At 50.5% G+C, this 24,804-nt stretch overlaps 1 protein-coding gene across 4 annotated transcripts in view; it reads left to right on the forward strand.

Annotated features, from left to right (window-relative positions):
* The first annotated feature begins 386 nt into the window (after positions 1-386).
* The window catches only part of LOC147119199 (uncharacterized), a 137,619-nt gene continuing 113,201 nt past the window's right edge, over positions 387-24,804 (forward strand). The window contains exons 1-5 of one of the 4 annotated variants that reach the window (XM_085984888.1): positions 444-660; positions 829-996; positions 7,384-7,467; positions 7,720-7,845; positions 7,927-8,471. In XM_085984888.1, the coding sequence (XP_085841014.1) occupies positions 485-660; positions 829-996; positions 7,384-7,467; positions 7,720-7,845; positions 7,927-8,302 (930 nt within the window). In that variant the 5' untranslated portion in view covers positions 444-484 and the 3' untranslated portion in view covers positions 8,303-8,471. Of the gene's footprint in view, positions 997-3,614; positions 8,472-24,804 lie in introns of those variants that run through there. The other 3 variants (XM_085984886.1, XM_085984887.1, XM_085984884.1) reach the window with 3 other exon arrangements.

Here is a 24,804-nt window from a genome sequence, read left to right on the forward strand (position 1 = left end):
ATGAATTGTAACAAGTACTACCAGATTTAAATAAAAGATTAATGAACCGCGAGGGGACGTGGGCTGCACACACCCCGAGTGCGGCCCCAGCCCCCATTATTAAAACACTTAACATTATCCGCTTCCCCACAACTACCCCCCGAAAAATCCAAATTTCTATCCTGACATTTGTAAACTCCTTTTACAGGGTATTAGAAGGGGAGGATTTACAGACGAGAAACTCAAACCAAACATCACGTCAAGATCTGACAGAGTCCCTCAATTTTTCAGATTTCAAACATCAGTGTGACTGGAAAAGCACCGAGACACACACACCCGAGTCAGAGTGTTCCAGTGTACTGACTGTGGAAAGAGCTTTAACCTATTACACAGCCTGAAAAAGCATCACACCGTTCACAGCGGGGAGAAACCGTACACGTGTTCTGTGTGTGGACGAGGCTTCAACTGATCATCCAAACTGGAGAGACACAAGGACACTCGCACCATGGAGAAACCGTGGAAATGTGAAGACTGTGGGAAGGGATTCAATTACCCGCACCAGCTGGAAATTCATCGACGCAGTCACACCGGGGAGAGGCCATTCACCTGCTCCGTATGTGGGAAGGGATTCATTCAGTCATCCCACTTGCTGACACACCAGCGAGTTCACACTGGGGAGAGGCCGTTCATCTGTCCCGTTTGTGGGAAGGGATTCACTCACTCATCCCCGCTCCAAACACACCAGCTCATTCACACGGGGGAGAAACCTTTTAAATGCTCTGACTGTGGGGACAGCTTTAAAAGTTCTGCAGAGCTGGTGAGACACCAGCGAGTTCACACTGGGGAGAGGCCGTTCACCTGCTCCATGTGTGGGAAGGGATTCACTCAGTCATCCGACCTTTTGACACACCACCGAGTTCACACTGGGGAGAGGCCGTTCACTTGCTCCATATGTGAGAAGGGATTCACTCTGGTAGGCAACCTGCTGAGACATCAACGAGTTCACACTGGGGAGAGGCCATTCATCTGCTCTGTGTGTCGGAAGGGATTCACTCAGCACTCCAGCCTGCTGACACACCAGCGACTTCACACTGGGGAGCAGCCGTTCATCTGCTCCATGTGTGGGAAGGGATTCACTCAGTCATCCAACCTGCTGGCACACCAACGAGTTCACAAGTAACGGCAGGGGTTGGATTCTGCTGTTAATCACATCCAGGACTGAACCATGTTCATTCTGACAGTTGTTTTTGCTGATGTCAGTAATTCCTGTAATTGAGCTGGAGTTTAATATTGTGGATATATGTCAAATAAATCAGCTTTGTTTTAAATACATTGTTGTAGATTTTCATCTTTCCCACCTGAGTGTTTAGCATCACCTGGCTGAAACTCAGAAAGGACAATCTGCGGGGAGCATCGTACGGCGGGAACAGAACTTCAGCCTGGACACAGTCCTTCAGGGCCACACTGAGAGGGATAAACACACTTTGGTCTCTAGCGTCTTCTCGGGTGAATTTCTCACGTGTCCAGAATCATTTTCTGCAACAATATGTCCTAGAACCATCAAGGGGGCAGGCCATATTAGATTTAGTAATGAGCCAGATTTAGTCAACAGCCTCCTTGTGCGTGAACATTTATCTAACAATGATCATAACATGATCGAGTTTCACGTTATGTTTGAAAGGGAGAAACGCAAAACAGCTACTAAGATCCTAGTGTTAGATAAAGGCAATTTCAACGGGATGAGACAGAGACTGTCCACAGTAAACTGGGAAAATCTGTTAATGGGTAAAACGACAGAAGATCAGTGGGAGGTGTTCAAAAACATGGAAACATAGAAGATAGGAGCAGGAGTAGGCCATTCGGCCCCTCGAGCCTGCTCCGCCATTCAATGAGATCATGGCTGATCATCCAAACTCAGTACCCTGTCCCTGCCTTCTCTCCATATCCCTTGATCCCTTTAGCCTTAAGAAATATATCCAACTCCTTCTTGAATATATTTAATGAATTGGCCTCTACTGCCTTCTTTGGTAGAGAATTCCACAGGTTCACCACTCTCTGGGTGAAGAAATTCCTCCTCATCTCTGTCCTAAATGGCTTACCCCTTACACTTAGACTGTGACCCCTGGTTCTGGACTCCCCGACCATCGGGAACATCCTTCCAGCATCTAGTCTGTCTAGTCCCATTAGATTTTTATAAGTTTCGATGCGATCCCCTCTCATTCTTCTAAACTCCAGCGAGTACAAGCCCAATCGAACCAATCTCTCCTCATACGTCATTCCTGCCAACCCAGGTATCAGCCTGGTGAATCTTCGCTGCACTCCTTCCATGGCAAAAACATCCTTCCTCAGATAAGGCAACCAAAACTGCACACAATACTCAAGATGTGGTTTCACCAAGGCCCTGTACAACTGCAGCAAGACATCCTTTTTCCTGTACTCAAACCCTCTCGCTACGAAGGCCAACATGCCATTTGCCTTCTTAACCGGCTGCTGCACCTGCATGCTTACTTTCAATGACTGGTGCAGAAGGACGCCCAGGTCTCGTTGCACTTCCCCTTCTCCCAATCTATTGCCATTCAGATAATAACCTGCCTTCCTGTTTTTGACACCAAAGTGGATAACCTCGCATTTATACACATTATATTGCATCTGCCATGCTTCTCGCCAATCACCCAACCTGTCCAAATCATACTGGAGTTTCTTGGCATGCTCCTCACAGCACACACGCCCGCCCAGATTTGTGTCGTCTGCAAACTTGAAGATATTACATCTAGTTCCCTCGTCCAGATCATTAATATATATTGTGAATAGCTGGGGTCCAAGGACCGATCCTTGCGGTACCCCACTAGTCACTGCCTGCCACTCGGAAAAAGAGCCGTTTATTCCAACTCTTTGCTTTCTGTCTGCCAACCAGTTCTCTATCCAAGTCAATACCTTGCCCCCAATCGCATGTGCCTTAATTTTACACGCTAATCTCTTATGCAGGACCTTATCAAAAGCCTTTTGAAAATCCAAATGCACCACATCCACTGGTTCTCCCTTATCTATTTTACCAGTTACAGCCTCAAAAAATTCCAGTACCTTTTGTAAATCCATGTTGACTTTGTCCGATCCGGTCAATTTTTTCCAAGTGCCCTGCTATTACATCCTTTATAATGGACTCTAGCATTTTCCCCACGACCGATGTCAGGCTTACCGGTCTGTAATTCCCCGCTTTCTCTCTACCACCCTTTTTGAACAGTGGGGTAACATTAGCTGCCCGCCAATCCATGGATACTGTTCCAGGTTCCATCGAATTTTGGAAGATGACCAGCAATGCATCTACTATTTCTAGGGCCACTTCCTTAAGTACCCTAGGATGTAGATTATCAGGCCCTGGGGATTTATTGGCCCTCAATCCCATCAATTTCCCTAACACCATTTCCCTACAAATACTGATTTCTATCAGTTCCTCCCTTTCATTAGACCCTATGTTTCCTGACATCTTTGGGAGGTTATTTGTGTCCTTTGTGAAGACAGAACTAAAGTATATGTATTTAATTGGTCTGCCATTTCTTTGTTCCCCATTATAAATTCCCTGATTCTGACTGCAAGGGACCTATGCTTGACTTCACCAATCTTTTTCTCTTCACATATCTATAAAAGCTTTTACAGTCAGTTTTTATGTTCCCTGCAAGCTTACTCTCATACTCTATTTTCCACCTCTTAATGAATCCCTTTGTCCTCTGTTGAATCCTAAACTGCTCCCAATCCTCAGGTTTACTGCTTTTTCTGGCCAATTTATATGTCCTCCCTTGGATCTTATGCTATCCCTAATTTCCCTTGTTAGCCACGGTTGAGTCACCTTTTTTGTTTTATTTTTATGCCAAACTGGGATGAACAAATTCTGTAGTTCATCCATGCGATCTTTGAATGTTTGCCATTGCCCATCTACCGTCAACCCTTTGAGTGACATTCCCCAATCAATCCTACCGAACTCGCACCTCATACCATCATAGTCTCCTTTATTTAAATTCAGGACCCTAATCTCTGAGTCAACTATTTCACTCTCCATCTTAATGAAGAATGCTATCATATTATGATCACTCTGACCCAAGGGGCCTTGCACAACAAGATTGCTAATTAATCCTTTCTCATTACATAATACCCAATCTAAGATGGCCTGATCTCTAGTTGGTCCCTCGACATATTGGTCCAGGAAACCATCCCGTATACACTCCAGGAATTCCTCCTCCACAGTATTGTTACTAATTTGGCTAGTCCAATCTATATGTAGATTAAAGTCACCCATGATAACTGCTGTTTCCTTATTGCACGCTTCTGTAATTTCCCGTTTAATGCCATCCCCAACTTCTGCATTACTGTTTGGAGGTCTATATACCACTCCCACTAACGTTTTCTGCCCCCTGGTATTTCTCAGTTCTACCCATACAGATTCCACATCATCAGAGCTAATATCCTTCCTTTCAATTGTGTTAATCCCCTCTTTAACCAGCAATGCTACCCCACCTCCTTTTCCTTTTTGCCTGTCGTTCCTGAATATTGAACACCCCTGGATGTTGAGTTCCCAGCCTTGGCCACCCTGGAGCCATGTTTCCGTAACCCCAATCATATCATATCCGTTTACCTCTATTTGCACAGCTAATTCATCCACCTTATTACAAATGCTCCTCGCATTAAGACACAAAGCCTTCAGGCTTGTTTTTTTAATGCTCTTAGATCTTTTAGAATTATTATTCACTGTGGCCATGTTTGATTTAAACCGTTGATTTCTCTGCCTGCCACTTTTGTTTTTCTCCTTCCTATCTTTTGCTTTTATCCTTGTTTCCCTTTCCTCTGTCTCCCCGCAAAGGTTCTCAACCCCCTGCCATTGTAGTTTAAACCCTCCCCCAGAGCATTAGCAAACACTCCCCCTAGGATATCAGTCCCGGCCCTGCCCAGGTGCAAACCGTCCATTTTGTACTGGTCCCACCTCCCCCAGAACCGGTTCCAATGTCCCAGGAATTTGAATCCCTCCCCCTTGTACCATTCCTCTAGCCACGTATTCATCAGAAATATCTTTCTATTTCTACTCTGACTAGCATGTGACACTGGTAGCAATCCTGAGATTACTACCTTTGAGGTCCTTTTTTAAAATTTACCTCCTAACTCCCTATATTCAGCTTTTAGGACCTCATCCCGGTTTTTACCTATATCATTGGTACCTATATGCACCACGACAACTGGCTGTTCACCCTCCCCTTCCAAAATGTTCTGCAGCCGCTCTGAGACATCCTTGACCCTTGCACCAGGGAGGCAACACACCATCCTGGAGTCTTGTTTGCAGCCGCAGAAACACCTATCTATTCCCCTTACAATAGAATCCCCTATTACTATAGCTCTCCCCCTCTTTTTCCTCCCGTCCTGTGCAGCAGAACCACCCCTGGTGCCAAAAGTTGGCTGCTGCTGCCTTCCCCTGGTAAGCCATCCCCCCCATCAGTATCCAAAGTGGTGTATCTGTTTGAGAGGGGGATGGCCACAGGGGACCCCTGCACTACCTGACTGCGCCTACTACTCTGCCTGTTGGTCACCCGTTCCCTTTCTGCCTGTGCCACCGTTACCTGCGGTGTGGCCAGCTGCTTAAACGTGATATCCACGACGTCCTCAGCATCGCGAATGGTCCAGTATGTATCCATTCGCAGCTCCAGCGCCACAATGCGGTCTGTCAGTAGCTGCAGCTGGACACACTTCCTGCACACATGGTTGTCAGGGACAGAAGAAGTGTCCCTGAGTTCCCACATAGCGCAGGAGCATACCACTGCACCGGGCTGTCCTGCCATGACTTACCCTTCAATTAATTCAAATTAAATTAAACAAATCAATCCCACCAATTTCACTACAGTTAAATGATATAATGGCCCTGTTTTACAAACAGTTCCCGCTACACCACAGAGAGCTTAGAAACTATAAACCACAGAGTTAAAGTTTAAAAAGAGAGAAATACTCACCAACCAATCACTTACCTGCTTTCTGGTGACATCACACTTCGATTACTTTTTACTTCTCTCCCTCTGAGATTGGAGATTAGTAAACCTACCCACGCCTCGGGCTCACCTTAAATACTCACCGCCGCTGGGATTACCGCCGCTGCCGCACTGAGGCCTACCCGTGCCTTGGGCTCACCTTAAATACTTGCTGCCGCTCGGATCGCCACCGCTACCGCACTGAGGCCTACCCGCGCCTCGGGCTCACCTTTTATAGCTCGCCGCCGCCGAGATTCCCGCCGCTGCCGCTCTGAGGTCTACCCGCGCCTCGGGCTCACCTTTTATAGTGCACCGCCACCGAGATTCCCGCCGCTGCTGCTCTGAGGCCTACCCGCACCTCGGGCTCACCTTTTATAGCTCACCGCCGCCGAGATTCCCGCCACTGCCACTCTGAGGCCTACCCACACCTCGGGCTCACCTTTTATACTGCTGCTGCTGAGATTCCCGCCGCTGCCACTCTGAGGCCTACCCGCGCCTCGGGCTCACCTTTTATACTGCTGCTGCTGAGATTCCCGCCGCTGCCACTCTGAGGCCTACCCGCGCCTCGGGCTCACCTTTTATACTGCCGCCACCGAGATTCCCGCCGCTGCCACTCTGAGACCTACATGCGCCTCGGGCTCACCTTTTATACTGCCGCCGCCGCCCAGTCAATCATTGGCTCATTGATTTTATTCTCACTCTGCACACAGCGGTTGTAGAACTGAACCAACCAGAGTAGAGAGAGGGGGAAAACATGGAGTGGAGGAAAGAAATGTTGGAGATGGTGCGATGGGTTTGGATTTCAGCACAGGGAGGAGGGAGAGTGTGTGGGACGGGGATTTACAGCTTTGGGGAAAACGAGAGGAAAGAATGTTCCATAGAAACTAGAATTGTCTGTCCGGAATTTCTATCCTGCACTTACAGTGATGACTTTTGTAAACTCCTTTTACAGGGTATTAGAAGGGGAGGATTTACAGATGGGAAGCTCAAACCAAACATCATGTCAAGATCTGACAGAGCCACTTCATTCATCAGGACCCGAATATCATCACCCTCTGAATGTGGAAGGAGAAATGTTTGTCTGTTCTGTCTGTGGGAAAAGATTTCAAACATCAGTGTGACTGGAAAAGCACCGAGACACACACACCCGAGTGAGATTGTTCCAGTGCACTGACTGCGGAAAGAGCTTTAACCTGTTACACAGCCTGAAAAAACATTGCGCCGTTCACAGCGGGGAGAAACTGTACACGTGTTCTGTGTGTGGACGAGGCTTCAACCGATTGTCCAACTGGGGCAGATACAAAGGCACCATGGAGAAACCGTGGAAATGTGGGGACTGTGGGAAGGGATTCAATTACCCATCTGAGCTGGAAACTCATCGACGCAGTCACACTGGGGAGAGACCATTCACCTGCTCCGAGTGTGGGAAGGGATTCAGTCAGTCATCCAACCTTCTGACACACCAGCGAATTCACACTGGGGAGAGGCCATTCACCTGTTCCGTGTGTGAGAAGACTTTCACTCACTTGTCCACCTTGCTGACACACCAGCAAGTTCACACCGATGATAGACCTTTTGAATGTACTAACTGTGGGAAGAGCTTTAAAAGCACAAAGCAACTGGTGACCCATCAACGCACTCACACTGGGGAGAGGCCTTTCACTTGCTCCATGTGTGGGAAGGGATTCAATTACCTGTCTGAGCTGGAAACTCATCGACGCAGTCACACTGGGGAGAGACCATTCACCTGCTCCGAGTGTGGGAAGGGATTCAGTCAGTCATCCAACCTTCTGACACACCAGCGAATTCACACTGGGGAGAGGCCATTCACTTGTTCCGTGTGTGAGAAGACTTTCACTCACTTGTCCACCTTGCTGACACACCAGCAAGTTCACACCGATGATAGACCTTTTGAATGTACTAACTGTGGGAAGAACTTTAAAAGCACAAAGCAACTGGTGACCCATCAACGCACTCACACTGGGGAGAGGCCTTTCACTTGCTCCGAGTGTGTGAAGGGATTCACTTGTTCGTCCACCCTGCTGACACACCAGCGAGTTCACACTGGGGAGAGGCCATTCACCTGCTCCCTGTGTGGGAAGGGATTCAATCAGTCATCCCAAATCATTGTACACCAGCATGTTCACATTGGGGAGAGACCTTTCACCTGCACTGTGTGTGGTAAGGAATTGATTGATTCATCCAACCTGCTGACACACCAGCGAGTTCACACTGGGGACAGACCTTTCACCTGCTCCATGTGTGGGAAGGGATTCACTCATTCACCCCACCTGCTGACACACCAGCGAATTCACAAGTGACTACAGTGGTTGGATTCCACTGTTATTGCTGCTGTTAATTACATCCAGGGCTGAACCATGTTCACTCTGACAGCTGGAGTTTGTTTCTGCTGATGTTAATAATCCCTATAACTAGGCTGTAGTTTAATATTCTGTATAACTGTTGAATAAATTTACTTTGTTTCCAGCACACAGTGTGTTGAGTCCTTAATTTCTCCAAGATAAGAGGAGACTAATTGATGTCCTGTTACTGACGGCTGCATTTTTTTGGTGCCTTTTCTCTTTTCTAACTCAAGCTTATTTCAGTTCTCATACCTTCGGTTACTCTCATGGACAAGTCCCAGCTCCCCATACATTCCAGAGTGCCTCTCCTAGCCTTGGTATCCATAGAAACATAGAAGATAGGAGCAGGAGTAGGCCATTCGGCCCCTCGAGCCTGCTCCGCCATTCAATGAGATCATGGCTGATCATCCAAATTCAGTACCCTGTCCCTGCCTTCTCCCCATATCCCTTGATCCCTTTAGCCTTAAGAAATATATCCAACTCCTTCTTGAATATATTTAATGAATTGGCCTCTACTGCCTTCTGTGGTAGAGAAGTCCGCAGATTCACCACTCTCTGGGTGAAGAAATTCCTCCTCATTTCTGTCCTAAATGGCCTACCCCTTATCCTTAGACTGTGACCCCTGGTTCTGGACTTCCCGACCATCGGGAACATCCTTCCAGCATCCAGGGAAGGTATCGGTAACACGCCCGGGATCACTAAATACAAACCCAGTCTGTTAATCACTTTCAGCTACTGGACTTAGCGTGTGCCCCACAGCATCTCTCTCACCTTCGATGTGTGAATGGAGAATCACGCCTGCAAACCTCATCTTGAATTTAAATCCACTCAGCAAATGTATTTAACAAATTACGAACAAGTAAACACATCACGGCCCAAGAATCCAGCTCTATATTCACAGGAGAAAGTCTGGTATCTAACCCTCGAGTGGACAAAATAAGGAAAGATCCCAAATGGAAGATGCCCTTGAATTCTTTATTAATACCTTTCAAATCCTGATCGGTTCCTTCCTTATTCTAGAATTCCCCATCCCTGTGGGAATCGATATTGGGCAATAACTGCTAATTGGAAATTTCTAACGAGAGTTTCAAGCTGAACAGTTCCTTCCCTCAGAGAATCTCCAAGGAGACGCTTTGATTTAAACACAGCTCTTCCCTCTTTTATATCCAGGATTAGTTACTGGGAATTTAAAAAGGGCTCGTCAGTCCTCTACAGACTGAACCAATCACGCAGCTCTGGGTCAGTTTGAATTATTCCTCTCTCCAGCCTGTAACTGATGAAACTTGTAACACTGAGACTGAAATTCACTTCTGTGCTACAGGGAGTGCAGGGAGTGCTGGGCACAGAGCGAGCAGCAAACCGGCTTCAGAGAGGGCACTCTGGGTGAAACTTACCCTGGGGTTTCCAATTAACTTGCGCAGGGGATTCTAACCCTGGGACTGTACATGGGGATTCTGACACTGGGACTGTACATGGGTGATTCTAACCCTGGGACTGTACATGGGGATTCTAACCCTGGGACTGTACATGGGGATTCTAACCCTGGGACTGTACATGGGGATTCTAACCCTGGGACTGTACATGGGGATTCTAACCCTGGGTCTGTACACGGGGATTCTAACCCTGGGACTGTACATGGGGATTCTAACCCTGGGACTGTACATGGGGATTCTAACCCTGGGACTGTACATGGGGATTCTAACCCTGGGTCTGTACACGGGGATTCTAACCCTGGGACTGTACATGGGGATTCCAAAACAGGGAATGTACATGGGGATTCCGACCCTGGGACTGTACACGGACATTCCGACACTGGGACTGTAAATGGGGATTCTGACCCTGGGACTGTACATGGGGATTCTAACCCTGGGACTGTACATGGGGATTCTAACCCTGGGACTGTACATGGGGATTCCATACCTGGGACTGTACATGGGGATTCTAACCCTGGGAATGTACATGGGGATTCTAACCCTGGGACTGTACATGGGGATTCTAACCCTGGGACTGTACGTGGGGATTCTAACCCTGGGACTGTAGATGGGGATTCTAACACTGGGACTGTAGATGGGGATTCTAACCCTGGGACTGTACATGGGGATTCTAACCCTGGGACTGTACATGGGGATTCTAACACTGGGACTGTAGATGGGGATTCTAACCCTGGGACTGTACATGGGGATTCTAACCCTGGGACTGTACATGGGGATTCTAACCCTGGGACTGTACATGGGGATTCTAACCCTGGGACTGTACATGGGGATTCTAACCCTGGGACTGTAGATGGGGATTCTAACCCTGGGACTGTACATGGGGATTCTAACCCTGGGACTGTACACGGGGATTCTAACCCTGGGACTGTACACGGGGATTCTAACCCTGGGACTTTAGAAGGGGATTCTAACCCTGGGACTGTACATGGGGATTCTAACCCTGGGACTGTACATGGGGATTCTAACCCTGGGACTGTACATGGGGATTCTAACCCTGTGAATGTACATGGGGATTCTAACCCTGGGATTGTACATGGGGATTCTAACCCTGGGACTGTGCATGAGGATTCTAATACTGGGACTGTACACGAGGATTCTAACCCTGGGACTGCACAAGGGGATTCTAACCCTGGGTCTGTGCATGGGGATTCCAACCCTGGGACTGCACATGGGGATTCCAACCCTGGGACTGTACATGGGAATTCTAACCCTGGGACTGTACATCAGGATTCCAACCCTGGGACTGTACATGGGGATTCCAACCCTGGGACTGTACGTGGGGATTCCAACCCTGGGACTGTACATGGGGATACCAACACAGGGAATGTACATGGGGATTCCAGCCCTGGGACTCTACATGGGGATTCTGACCCTGGGACTGTACATGGGGACTCCGACCCTGGGACTGTATGTGGGGATTCCAACCCTGGGACTTTACATGGGGATTCCAACACAGGGAATGTACATGGGGATTCCAGCCCTGGGAATGTACATGGGGATTCTGACCCTGGGACTGTACATGGGGATTCTAACCCTGGGACTGTACATGGGGATTCTAACAGTGGGACCTTACATGGGGCTTCTAACCCTGGGACTGCACAAGGGGATTCTAACCCTGGGACTGTACATAGGGATTCTAACCCTGGGACTGTACATGGGGATTCTAACCCTGGGACTGCACATGGGGATTCTAACCTTGGGACTGTACATGTGGATTCTAACACTGGGACTGTACATGGGGATTCTAACCCTGGGGCTGTACATGGGGATTCTAAACCTCGGACTGTACATGGGGATTCTAAACCTGGGACTGTGCGTGGGGATTCCAACCCCGGGACTGTACATGGGGATTCCAGCCCTGGGACTGTAGGTGGGGATTCCAACCCTGGGACTGTACATGGGGATTCCAACCCTGGGACTGTACATGGGGATTCCAACACAGGGAATGCACATGGGGATTCCAACCCTGGGACTGTACATGGGGATTCCAACACAGGGAATGCACATGGGGATTCCAAGACAGGGAATGCACATGGGGATTCCAACCCTGGGACTGTACACGGGGATTCTAACCCTGGGACTGTACATGGGGATTCCAGCCCTGGGACTGTACATGGGGATTCCAACCCTGGGACTGTACATGGGGATTCCAACACAGGGAATGCACATGGGGATTCCAACCCTGGGACTGTACACGGGGATTCTAACCCTGGGACTGTACATGAGGATTCTAACCCTGGGACTGTACATGGGGATTCCAACCCTGGGACTGTACGTGGGGATTCCAACCCTGGGACTGTACATGGGGATTCCAACCCTGGGACTGTACATGGGGATCCTAACCCTGGGACAGTACATGGGGATTCTAACCCTGGGACTGTACATGGGGATTCTAACCCTGGGACTGTACAGGGGGATTCTAACACTGGGACTGTGCATGGGGATTCTAACCCTGGGACAGTACATGGGGATTCTAACCCTGGGACTGTAGATGGGGATTCTAACCCTGGGACTGTACATGGGGATTCTAACCCTGGGACTGTACATGGGGATTCTAACCCTGGGACTGTACATGGGGATTCTAACCCTGGGACTGTAGATGGGGATTCTAACCCTGGGATTGTACATGGGGATTCTAACCCTGGGACTGTACACAGGGATTCTAACACTGGGACTTTAGAAGGGGATTCTAACCCTGGGACTGTACACGGGAATTCTAACCCTGTGAATGTACATGGGGATTCTAACCCTGGGACTGTACATGGGGATTCTAACCCTGGGACTGTACATGGGGATTCTAACCCTGTGAATGTACATGGGGATTCTAACCCTGGGATTGTACATGGGGATTCTAACCCTGGGACTGTCCATGAGGATTCTAACACTGGGACTGTACACGAGGATTCTAACCCTGGGACTGTACAAGGGGATTCTAACCCTGGGTCTGTGCATGGGGATTCCAACCCTGGGACTGTGCATGGGGATTCCAACCCTGGGACTGTACATGGGAATTCTAACCCTGGGACTGTACATCAGGATTCTAACCCTGGGACTGTACATGGGGATTCCAACCCTGGGACTGTACGTGGGGATTCCAACCCTGGGACTGTACATGGGGATACCAACACAGGGAATGTACATGGGGATTCCAGCCCTGGGACTCTACATGGGGATTCTGACCCTGGGACTGTACATGGGGACTCCGACCCTGGGACTGTACGTGGGGATTCCAACCCTGGGACTTTACATGGGGATTCCAACACAGGGAATGTACATGGGGATTCCAGCCCTGGGAATGTACATGGGGATTCTGACCCTGGGACTGTACATGGGGATTCCGACCCTGGGACTGTACATGGGGATTCTAACCCTGGGACTGTACATGGGGATTCTAACCCTGGGACTGTACATGGGGATTCTGACCCTGGGACTGTACATGGGGATTCTAACCCTGGGACTGTACATGAAGGTTCTAACCCTGGGACTGTACATGGGGATTCTGACCCTGGGACTGTACATGGGGATTCTAACCCTGGGACTGTACATGGGGATTCTAACCCTGGGACTGTACATGGGGATTCTAACCGTGGGACCTTACATGGGGATTCTAACCCTGGGACTGCACAAGGGGATTCTAACCCTGGGACTGTACATAGGGATTCTAACCCTGGGACTGTACATGGGGATTCTAACCATGGGACCTTACATGGGGATTCTAACCCTGGGACTGCACAAGGGGATTCTAACCCTGGGACTGCACATGGGGATTCTAACCTTGGGACTGTACATGTGGATTCTAACCCTGGGACTGTACATGGGGATTCTAACCCTGGGGCTGTACATGGGGATTCTAACCCTCGGACTGTACATGGGGATTCTAACCCTGGGACTGTGCATGGGGATTCCAACCCCGGGACTGTACATGGGGATTCTAACCCTGGGACTGTACATGGGGATTCCAGCCCTGGGACTGCAGGTGGGGATTCCAACCCTGGGACTGTACGTGGGGATTCCAACCCTGGGACTGTACATGGGGATTCCAACACAGGGAATGCACATGGGGATTCCAACCCTGGGACTGTACACGGGGATTCTAACCCTGGGACTGTACATGAGGATTCTAACCCTGGGACTGTACATGGGGATTCCAACCCTGGGACTGTACGTGGGGATTCCAACCCTGGGACTGTACGTGGGGATTCCAACCCTGGGACTGTACATAGAGATTCCAGCACAGGGAATGTTCATAGGGATTCCAGCCCTGGGACTGTACATGGGGATTCTGACCATGGGACTGTACATGGGGATTCCAACCCTGGGACTGTACATGGAGATTCTGACACTGGGACTGTACATGGGGATTCTGACCCTGGAACTGTACTTGGGGATTTTAACCCTGGGACTGTACACGGGTATTCTAACCCTGGGACTGTACACGGGGATTCTAACCCTGGGACTGTACAAGGGGTTCCAACCCTGGGACTGTACATGGGGATTCCAACCCTGGGACTGGACATGGGGATTCTAACCCTGGGACTGTACATGGGGATTCTATCCATGGGACTGTACATGGGGATTCCAACCCTGGGACTGTACATGGGGTTTCCAACTCTGGGACTGTACATGGGGATTCCAACCATGTGTCTGTACATGAGGATTCTAACCCTGGGACTGTACATGGAGATTCCAACCCTGGGACTGTACATTGGGGATTCCAACACTGGGACCATACATAGGGATTCTAACCCTGGGACTGTACATGGGGATTCCAACCTTGGGACTGTACATGGGAATTCTAACCCTGGGACTGTACATGGGGATTCTAAACCTGGGACTGTACATGGGAATTCTAACCCTGGGACTGTAAATGGGGATTCTAACCCTGGGACTGTACATGGGAATTCTAACCCTGGGACTGTACATGGGGATTCTAACCTTGGGACTGTACATGGGGATTCTAACCCTGGGACTGTACATGGGGATTCCAACCTTGGCACTGTACATGGGGATTCTAAACCTGGGACTGTACATGGGGATTCTAACCCTGGGACTGTGCATGGGGATTCTAACCCTGGGACTGTACATTGGGATTCCAGCACAGGGAATGTACATGGGGATTCCGACCCTGGGACTGCACACGGACATTCCGACACTGGGACTGTACATGGGGATTCTAACCCTGGGACTGTACATGGGGATTCCGACCCTGGGACTGTACATGGGGATTCCAACCCTGGGACTGTACATGGGGATTCTAACCCAAGGACTGTACATGGGGATTCTAACCCTGGGACTGTACATGGGGATTCTAACCCTGGGACTGTACATGGGGATTCTAACCCTGGGACTGTATATGAGGATTCTAACCCTGGGACTGTACATGGGGATTCTAACCCTAGGACTTTAGAAGGGGATTCTAACCCTGGGACTGTACACGGGAATTCTAATGGTGGGACTGTACATGGGGATTCTAACCCTGGGACTGTACATGGGGATTCTAACCCTGTGAATGTACATGGGGATTCTAACCCTGGGACTGTACATGGGGATTCTAACCCTCGGACGGTACATGGGGATTCTAACCCTGGGATTGTACATGGGGATTCTAACCCTGGGACTGTGCATGAGGATTCTAACACTGGGACTGTACACGAGGATTCTAACCCTGGGACTGTACAAGGGGATTCTAACCCTGGGACTGTGCATGGGGATTCCAACCCTGGGACTGTACATGGGGATTCCAACCATGGGACTGTACATCAGGATTCTAACCCTGGGACTGTACATGGGGATTCCAACCCTGGGACTGTACGTGGGGATTCCAACCCTGGGACTGTACATGGGGATACCAACACAGGGAATGTACATGGGGATTCCAGCCCTGAGACTCTACATGGGGATTCTGACCCTGGGACTGTACATGGGGACTCCGACCCTGGGACTGTACGTGCGGATTCCAACCCTGAGACTTTACATGGGGATTCCAACACAGGGAATGTACATGGGGATTCCAGCCCTGGGAATGTACATGGGGATTCTAACCCTGGGACTGTACATGGGGATTCTAACCCTGGGACTGTACATGGGGATTCTGACCCTGGGACTGTACATGGGGTTCTAACCCTGGGACTGTACATGAGGATTCTAACCCTGGGACTGTACATGGGGATTCTGACCCTGGGACTGTACATGGGGATTCTAACCCTGGGACTGTACATGGGGATTCTAACCCTGGGACTGTACATGGGGATTCTAACCGTGGGACCTTACATGGGGATTCTAACCCTGGGACTGCACAAGGGGATTCTAACCCTGGGACTGTACATAGGGATTCTAACCCTGGGACTGTACATGGGGATTCTAACCCTGGGACTGCACATGGGGATTCTAACCTTGGGACTGTACATGTGGATTCTAACCCTGGGACTGTACATGGGGATTCTAACCCTGGGGCTGTACATGGGGATTCAACCCTCGGACTGTACATGGGGATTCTAACCCTGGGACTGTGCATGGGGATTCCAACCCCGGGACTGTACATGGGGATTCTAACCCTGGGACTGTACATGGGGATTCCAGCCCTGGGACTGTAGGTGGGGATTCCAACCCTGGGACTGTACGTGGGGATTCCAACCCTGGGACTGTACATGGGGATTCCAACACAGGGAATGCACATGGGGATTCCAACCCTGGGACTGTACACAGGGATTCTAACCCTGGGACTGTACATGAGGATTCTAACCCTGGGACTGTCCATGGGGATTCCAACCCTGGGACTGTACGTGGGGATTCCAACCCTGGGACTGTACGTGGGGATTCCAACCCTGGGACTGTACATAGGGATTCCAGCACAGGGAATGTACATAGGGATTCCAACCCTGGGACTGTGCATGGGGATTCTGACCATGGGACTGTACATGGGGATTCCAACCCTGGGACTGTACATGGAGATTCTGACACTGGGACTGTACATGGGGATTCTGACCCTGGGACTGTACATGGGGATTTTAACCCTGGGACTGTACACGGGGATTCTAACCCTGGGACTGTACACGGGGATTCTAACCCTGGGACTGTACAAGGGGTTCCAACCCTGGGACTGTACATGGGGATTCCAACCCTGGGACTGGACATGGGGATTCTAACCCTGGGACTGTACATGGGGATTCTATCCCTGGGACTGTACATGGGGATTCCAACCCTGGGACTGTACATGGGGTTTCCAACCCTGGGACTGTACATGGGGATTCCAACCATGTGTCTGTACATGAGGATTCTAACCCTGGGACTGTACATGGAGATTCCAACCCTGGGACTGTACATTGGGGATTCCAACACTGAGACCATACATAGGGATTCTAACCCTGGGACTGTACATGCGGATTCCAACCTTGGGACTGTACATGGGAATTCTAATCCTGGGACTGTACATGGGGATTCTAAACCTGGGACTGTACATGGGAATTCTAACCCTGGGACTGTAAATGGGGATTCTAACCCTGGGACTGTACATGGGAATTCTAACCCTGGGACTGTACATGGGGATTCTAACCTTGGGACTGTACATGGGGATTCTAACCCTGGGACTGTACATGGGGATTCCAACCTTGGCACTGTACATGGGGATTCTAAACCTGGGACTGTACATGGGGATTCTAACCCTGGGACTGTGCATGGGGATTCTAACCCTGGGACTGTACATTGGGATTCCAACACAGGGAATGTACATGGGGATTCCGACCCTGGGACTGTACACGGACATTCCGACACTGGGACGGTACATGGGGATTCTATCCCTGGGACTGTACATGGGGATTCTAACCTTGGGACTGTACATGGGGATTCTAACCCTGGGACTGTACATGGGGATTCCAACCTTGGCACTGTACATGGGGATTCTAAACCTGGGACTGTACATGGGGATTCTAACCCTGGGACTGTGCATGGGGATTCTAACCCTGGGACTGTACATTGGGATTCCAACACAGGGAATGTACATGGGGATTCCGACCCTGGGACTGTACACGGACATTCCGACACTGGGACGGTACATGGGGATTCTAACCCTGGGACTGTACATGGGGATTCCGACCCTGGGACTGTACATGGGGATTCCAACCCTGGGACTGTACATGGGGATTCTAACCCAAGGACTGTACATGGGGATTCTAACCCTGGGACTGTACATGGGGATTCTAACCCTGGGACTGTACATGGGGATTCTAACCCTGGGACTGTATATGGGGATTCTAACCCTGGGACTGTACATGGGGATTCTAACCCTGGGACTTTAGAAGGGGATTCTAACCCTGGGACTGTACACGGGAATTCTAACGGTGGGACTGTACATGGGGATTCTAACCCTGGGACTGTACATGGGGATTCTAACCCTGTGAATGTACATGGGGATTCTAACCCTGGGACTGTACATGGGGATTCTAACCCTCGGACGGTACATGGGGATTCTAACCCTGGGATTGTACATGGGGATTCTAACCCTGGGACTGTGCATGAGGATTCTAACACTGGGACTGTACACGAGGATTCTAACCCTGGGACTGTACAAGGGGATTCTAACCCTGGGACTGTGCATGGGGATTCCAACCCTGGGACTGTACATGGGGATTCCAACCATGGGACTGTACATCAGGATTCTAACCCTGGGACTGTACATGGGGATTCCAACCCTGGGACTGTACGTGGGGATTCCAACCCTGGGACTGTACATGGGGATACCAACACAGGGAATGTACATGGGGATTCCAGCCCTGGGACTCTACATGGGGATTCTGACCCTGGGACTGTACATGGGGACTCCGACCCTGGGACTGTACGTGGGGATTCCAACCCTGGGACTTTACATGGGGATTCCAACACAGGGAAAGTACATGGGGATTCCAGCCCTGGGAATGTACATGGGGATTCTGACCCTGGGACTGTACATGGGGATTCCGACCCTGGGACTGTACATGGGGATTCTAACCCTGGGACTGTACATGGGGATTCTAACCCTCGGACTGTACATGGGGATTCTAACCCTGGGACTGTACATGGGGATTCTAACCGTGGGACTTTACATGGGGATTCTAACCCTGGGACTGCACAAGGGGATTCTAACCCTGGGACTGTACATAGGGATTCTAACCCTGGGACTGTACATGGGGATTCTAACCCTGGGACTGCACATGGGGATTCTAACCTTGGGACTGTACATGTGGATTCTAACCCTGGGACTGTACATGGGGATTCTAACCCTGGGGCTGTACATGGGGATTCTAACCCTCGGACTGTACATGGGGATTCTAACCCTGGGACTGTACATGGGGATTCTAACCCTGGGACTGTACATGGGGATTCTAACCCTAGGACTGTACGTGGGGATTCCAACCCTGGGACTGTATGTGGGGATTCCAACCCTGGGACTGTACATGGGGATTCCAACACAGGGAATGTACATGGGGATTCCGACCCTGGGACTGTGCACGGACATTCCGACACTGGGACTGTAAATGGGGATTCTGACCCTGGGACTGTACATGGGGATTCTAACCCTGGGACTGTACATGGGGATTCCGACCCTGGGACTGTACATGGGGATCCTAACCCTGGGACAGTACATGGGGATTCTAACCCTGGGACTGTACATGGGGATTCCAACCCTGGGACTGTACATGGGGATTCTAACCCAAGGACTGTACATGGGGATTCTAACCCTGGGACAGTACATGGGGATTCTAACCCTGGGACTGTACATGGGGATTCTAACCCTGGGACTGTACATGGGGATTCTAACCCTGGGACTGTACACGGGGATTCTAACCCTGGGACTTTAGAAGGGGATTCTAACCCTGGGACTGTACACGGGAATTCTAACCCTGTGAATGTACATGGGGATTCTAACCCTGGGACTGTACATGGGGATTCTAACCCTGGGACTGTACATGGGGATTCTAACCCTGTGAATGTACATGGGGATTCTAACCCTGGGTCTGTACATGGGGATTCTAACCCTCGGACTGTGCATGAGGATTCTAACACTGGGACTGTACACGAGGATTCTAACCCTGGGACTGCACAAGGGGATTCTAACCCTGGGACTGTACATGGGGATTCCAACCCTGGGACTGTACATGGGAATTCTAAACCTGGGACTGTACATCAGGATTCTAACCCTGGGACTGTACATGGGGATTCCAACCCTGGGACTGTACGTGGGGATTCCAACCCTGTGACTGTACATGGGGATACCAACACAGGGAATGCACATGGGGATTCCAGCCCTGGGACTCTACATGGGGATTCTGACCCTGGGACTGTACATGGGGACTCCGACCCTGGGACTGTACGTGGTGATTCCAACCCTGGGACTTTACATGGGGATTCCAACACAGGGAATGTACATGGGGATTCCAGCCCTGGGAATGTACATGGGGATTCTGACCCTGGGACTGTACATGGGGATTCCGACCCTGGGACTGTACATGGGGATTCTAACCCTGGGACTGTACATGGGGATTCTAACCCTGGGACTGTACATGGGGATTCTGACCCTGGGACTGTACATGGGGATTCTAACCCTGGGACTGTACATGAAGGTTCTAACCCTGGGACTGTACATGGGGATTCTGACCCTGGGACTGTACATGGGGATTCTAACCCTGGGACTGTACATGGGGATTCTAACCCTGGGACTGTACATGGGGATTCTAACCGTGGGACCTTACATGGGGATTCTAACCCTGGGACTGCACAAGGGGATTCTAACCCTGGGACTGTACATAGGGATTCTAACCCTGGGACTGTACATGGGGATTCTAACCATGGGACCTTACATGGGGATTCTAACCCTGGGACTGCACAAGGGGATTCTAACCCTGGGACTGCACATGGGGATTCTAACCTTGGGACTGTACATGTGGATTCTAACCCTGGGACTGTACATGGGGATTCTAACCCTGGGGCTGTACATGGGGATTCTAACCCTCGGACTGTACATGGGGATTCTAACCCTGGGACTGTGCATGGGGATTCCAACCCCGGGACTGTACATGGGGATTCTAACCCTGGGACTGTACATGGGGATTCCAGCCCTGGGACTGCAGGTGGGGATTCCAACCCTGGGACTGTACGTGGGGATTCCAACCCTGGGACTGTACATGGGGATTCCAACACAGGGAATGCACATGGGGATTCCAACCCTGGGACTGTACACGGGGATTCTAACCCTGGGACTGTACATGAGGATTCTAACCCTGGGACTGTACATGGGGATTCCAACCCTGGGACTGTACGTGGGGATTCCAACCCTGGGACTGTACGTGGGGATTCCAACCCTGGGACTGTACATAGAGATTCCAGCACAGGGAATGTTCATAGGGATTCCAGCCCTGGGACTGTACATGGGGATTCTGACCATGGGACTGTACATGGGGATTCCAACCCTGGGACTGTACATGGAGATTCTGACACTGGGACTGTACATGGGGATTCTGACCCTGGAACTGTACTTGGGGATTTTAACCCTGGGACTGTACACGGGTATTCTAACCCTGGGACTGTACACGGGGATTCTAACCCTGGGACTGTACAAGGGGTTCCAACCCTGGGACTGTACATGGGGATTCCAACCCTGGGACTGGACATGGGGATTCTAACCCTGGGACTGTACATGGGGATTCTATCCCTGGGACTGTACATGGGGATTCCAACCCTGGGACTGTACATGGGGTTTCCAACTCTGGGACTGTACATGGGGATTCCAACCATGTGTCTGTACATGAGGATTCTAACCCTGGGACTGTACATGGAGATTCCAACCCTGGGACTGTACATTGGGGATTCCAACACTGGGACCATACATAGGGATTCTAACCCTGGGACTGTACATGGGGATTCCAACCTTGGGACTGTACATGGGAATTCTAACCCTGGGACTGTACATGGGGATTCTAAACCTGGGACTGTACATGGGAATTCTAACCCTGGGACTGTAAATGGGGATTCTATCCCTGGGACTGTACATGGGAATTCTAACCCTGGGACTGTACATGGGGATTCTAACCTTGGGACTGTACATGGGGATTCTAACCCTGGGACTGTACATGGGGATTCCAACCTTGGCACTGTACATGGGGATTCTAAACCTGGGACTGTACATGGGGATTCTAACCCTGGGACTGTGCATGGGGATTCTAACCCTGGGACTGTACATTGGGATTCCAACACAGGGAATGTACATGGGGATTCCGACCCTGGGACTGCACACGGACATTCCGACACTGGGACTGTACATGGGGATTCTAACCCTGGGACTGTACATGGGGATTCCGACCCTGGGACTGTACATGGGGATTCCAACCCTGGGACTGTACATGGGGATTCTAACCCAAGGACTGTACATGGGGATTCTAACCCTGGGACTGTACATGGGGATTCTAACCCTGGGACTGTACATGGGGATTCTAACCCTGGGACTGTATATGAGGATTCTAACCCTGGGACTGTACATAGGGATTCTAACCCTAGGACTTTAGAAGGGGATTCTAACCCTGGGACTGTACACGGGAATTCTAACGGTGGGACTGTACATGGGGATTCTAACCCTGGGACTGTACATGGGGATTCTAACCCTGTGAATGTACATGGGGATTCTAACCCTGGGACTGTACATGGGGATTCTAACCCTCGGACGGTACATGGGGATTCTAACCCTGGGATTGTACATGGGGATTCTAACCCTGGGACTGTGCATGAGGATTCTAACACTGGGACTGTACACGAGGATTCTAACCCTGGGACTGTACAAGGGGATTCTAACCCTGGGACTGTGCATGGGGATTCCAACCCTGGGACTGTACATGGGGATTCCAACCATGGGACTGTACATCAGGATTCTAACCCTGGGACTGTACATGGGGATTCCAACCCTGGGACTGTACGTGGGGATTCCAACCCTGGGACTGTACATGGGGATACCAACACAGGGAATGTACATGGGGATTCCAGCCCTGAGACTCTACATGGGGATTCTGACCCTGGGACTGTACATGGGGACTCCGACCCTGGGACTGTACGTGCGGATTCCAACCCTGAGACTTTACATGGGGATTCCAACACAGGGAATGTACATGGGGATTCCAGCCCTGGGAATGTACATGGGGATTCTAACCCTGGGACTGTACATGGGGATTCTAACCCTGGGACTGTACATGGGGATTCTGACCCTGGGACTGTACATGGGGTTCTAACCCTGGGACTGTACATGAGGATTCTAACCCTGGGACTGTACATGGGGATTCTGACCCTGGGACTGTACATGGGGATTCTAACCCTGGGACTGTACATGGGGATTCTAACCCTGGGACTGTACATGGGGATTCTAACCGTGGGACCTTACATGGGGATTCTAACCCTGGGACTGCACAAGGGGATTCTAACCCTGGGACTGTACATAGGGATTCTAACCCTGGGACTGTACATGGGGATTCTAACCCTGGGACTGCAGATGGGGATTCTAACCTTGGGACTGTACATGTGGATTCTAACCCTGGGACTGTACATGGGGATTCTAACCCTGGGGCTGTACATGGGGATTCAACCCTCGGACTGTACATGGGGATTCTAACCCTGGGACTGTGCATGGGGATTCCAACCCCGGGACTGTACATGGGGATTCTAACCCTGGGACTGTACATGGGGATTCCAGCCCTGGGACTGTAGGTGGGGATTCCAACCCTGGGACTGTACGTGGGGATTCCAACCCTGGGACTGTACATGGGGATTCCAACACAGGGAATGCACATGGGGATTCCAACCCTGGGACTGTACACAGGGATTCTAACCCTGGGACTGTACATGAGGATTCTAACCCTGGGACTGTCCATGGGGATTCCAACCCTGGGACTGTACGTGGGGATTCCAACCCTGGGACTGTACGTGGGGATTCCAACCCTGGGACTGTACATAGGGATTCCAGCACAGGGAATGTACATAGGGATTCCAACCCTGGGACTGTGCATGGGGATTCTGACCATGGGACTGTACATGGGGATTCCAACCCTGGGACTGTACATGGAGATTCTGACACTGGGACTGTACATGGGGATTCTGACCCTGGGACTGTACATGGGGATTTTAACCCTGGGACTGTACACGGGGATTCTAACCCTGGGACTGTACATGGGGATTCTAACCCTGGGACTGTACAAGGGGTTCCAACCCTGGGACTGTACATGGGGATTCCAACCCTGGGACTGGACATGGGGATTCTAACCCTGGGACTGTACATGGGGATTCTATCCCTGGGACTGTACATGGGGATTCCAACCCTGGGACTGTACATGGGGTTTCCAACCCTGGGACTGTACATGGGGATTCCAACCATGTGTCTGTACATGAGGATTCTAACCCTGGGACTGTACATGGAGATTCCAACCCTGGGACTGTACATTGGGGATTCCAACACTGAGACCATACATAGGGATTCTAATCCTGGGACTGTACATGGGGATTCCAACCTTGGGACTGTACATGGGAATTCTAATCCTGGGACTGTACATGGGGATTCTAAACCTGGGACTGTACATGGGAATTCTAACCCTGGGACTGTAAATGGGGATTCTAACCCTGGGACTGTACATGGGAATTCTAACCCTGGGACTGTACATGGGGATTCTAACCTTGGGACTGTACATGGGGATTCTAACCCTGGGACTGTACATGGGGATTCCAACCTTGGCACTGTACATGGGGATTCTAAACGTGGGACTGTACATGGGGATTCTAACCCTGGGACTGTGCATGGGGATTCTAACCCTGGGACTGTACATTGGGATTCCAACACAGGGAATGTACATGGGGATTCCGACCCTGGGACTGTACACGGACATTCCGACACTGGGACGGTACATGGGGATTCTATCCCTGGGACTGTACATGGGGATTCTAACCTTGGGACTGTACATGGGG

This window comes from Somniosus microcephalus, chromosome 4 (assembly GCF_052327205.1).
Source record: "Somniosus microcephalus isolate GS21.2 chromosome 4, FLI_Smic_1.0, whole genome shotgun sequence".
Taxonomy (NCBI): domain Eukaryota; kingdom Metazoa; phylum Chordata; class Chondrichthyes; order Squaliformes; family Somniosidae; genus Somniosus; species Somniosus microcephalus.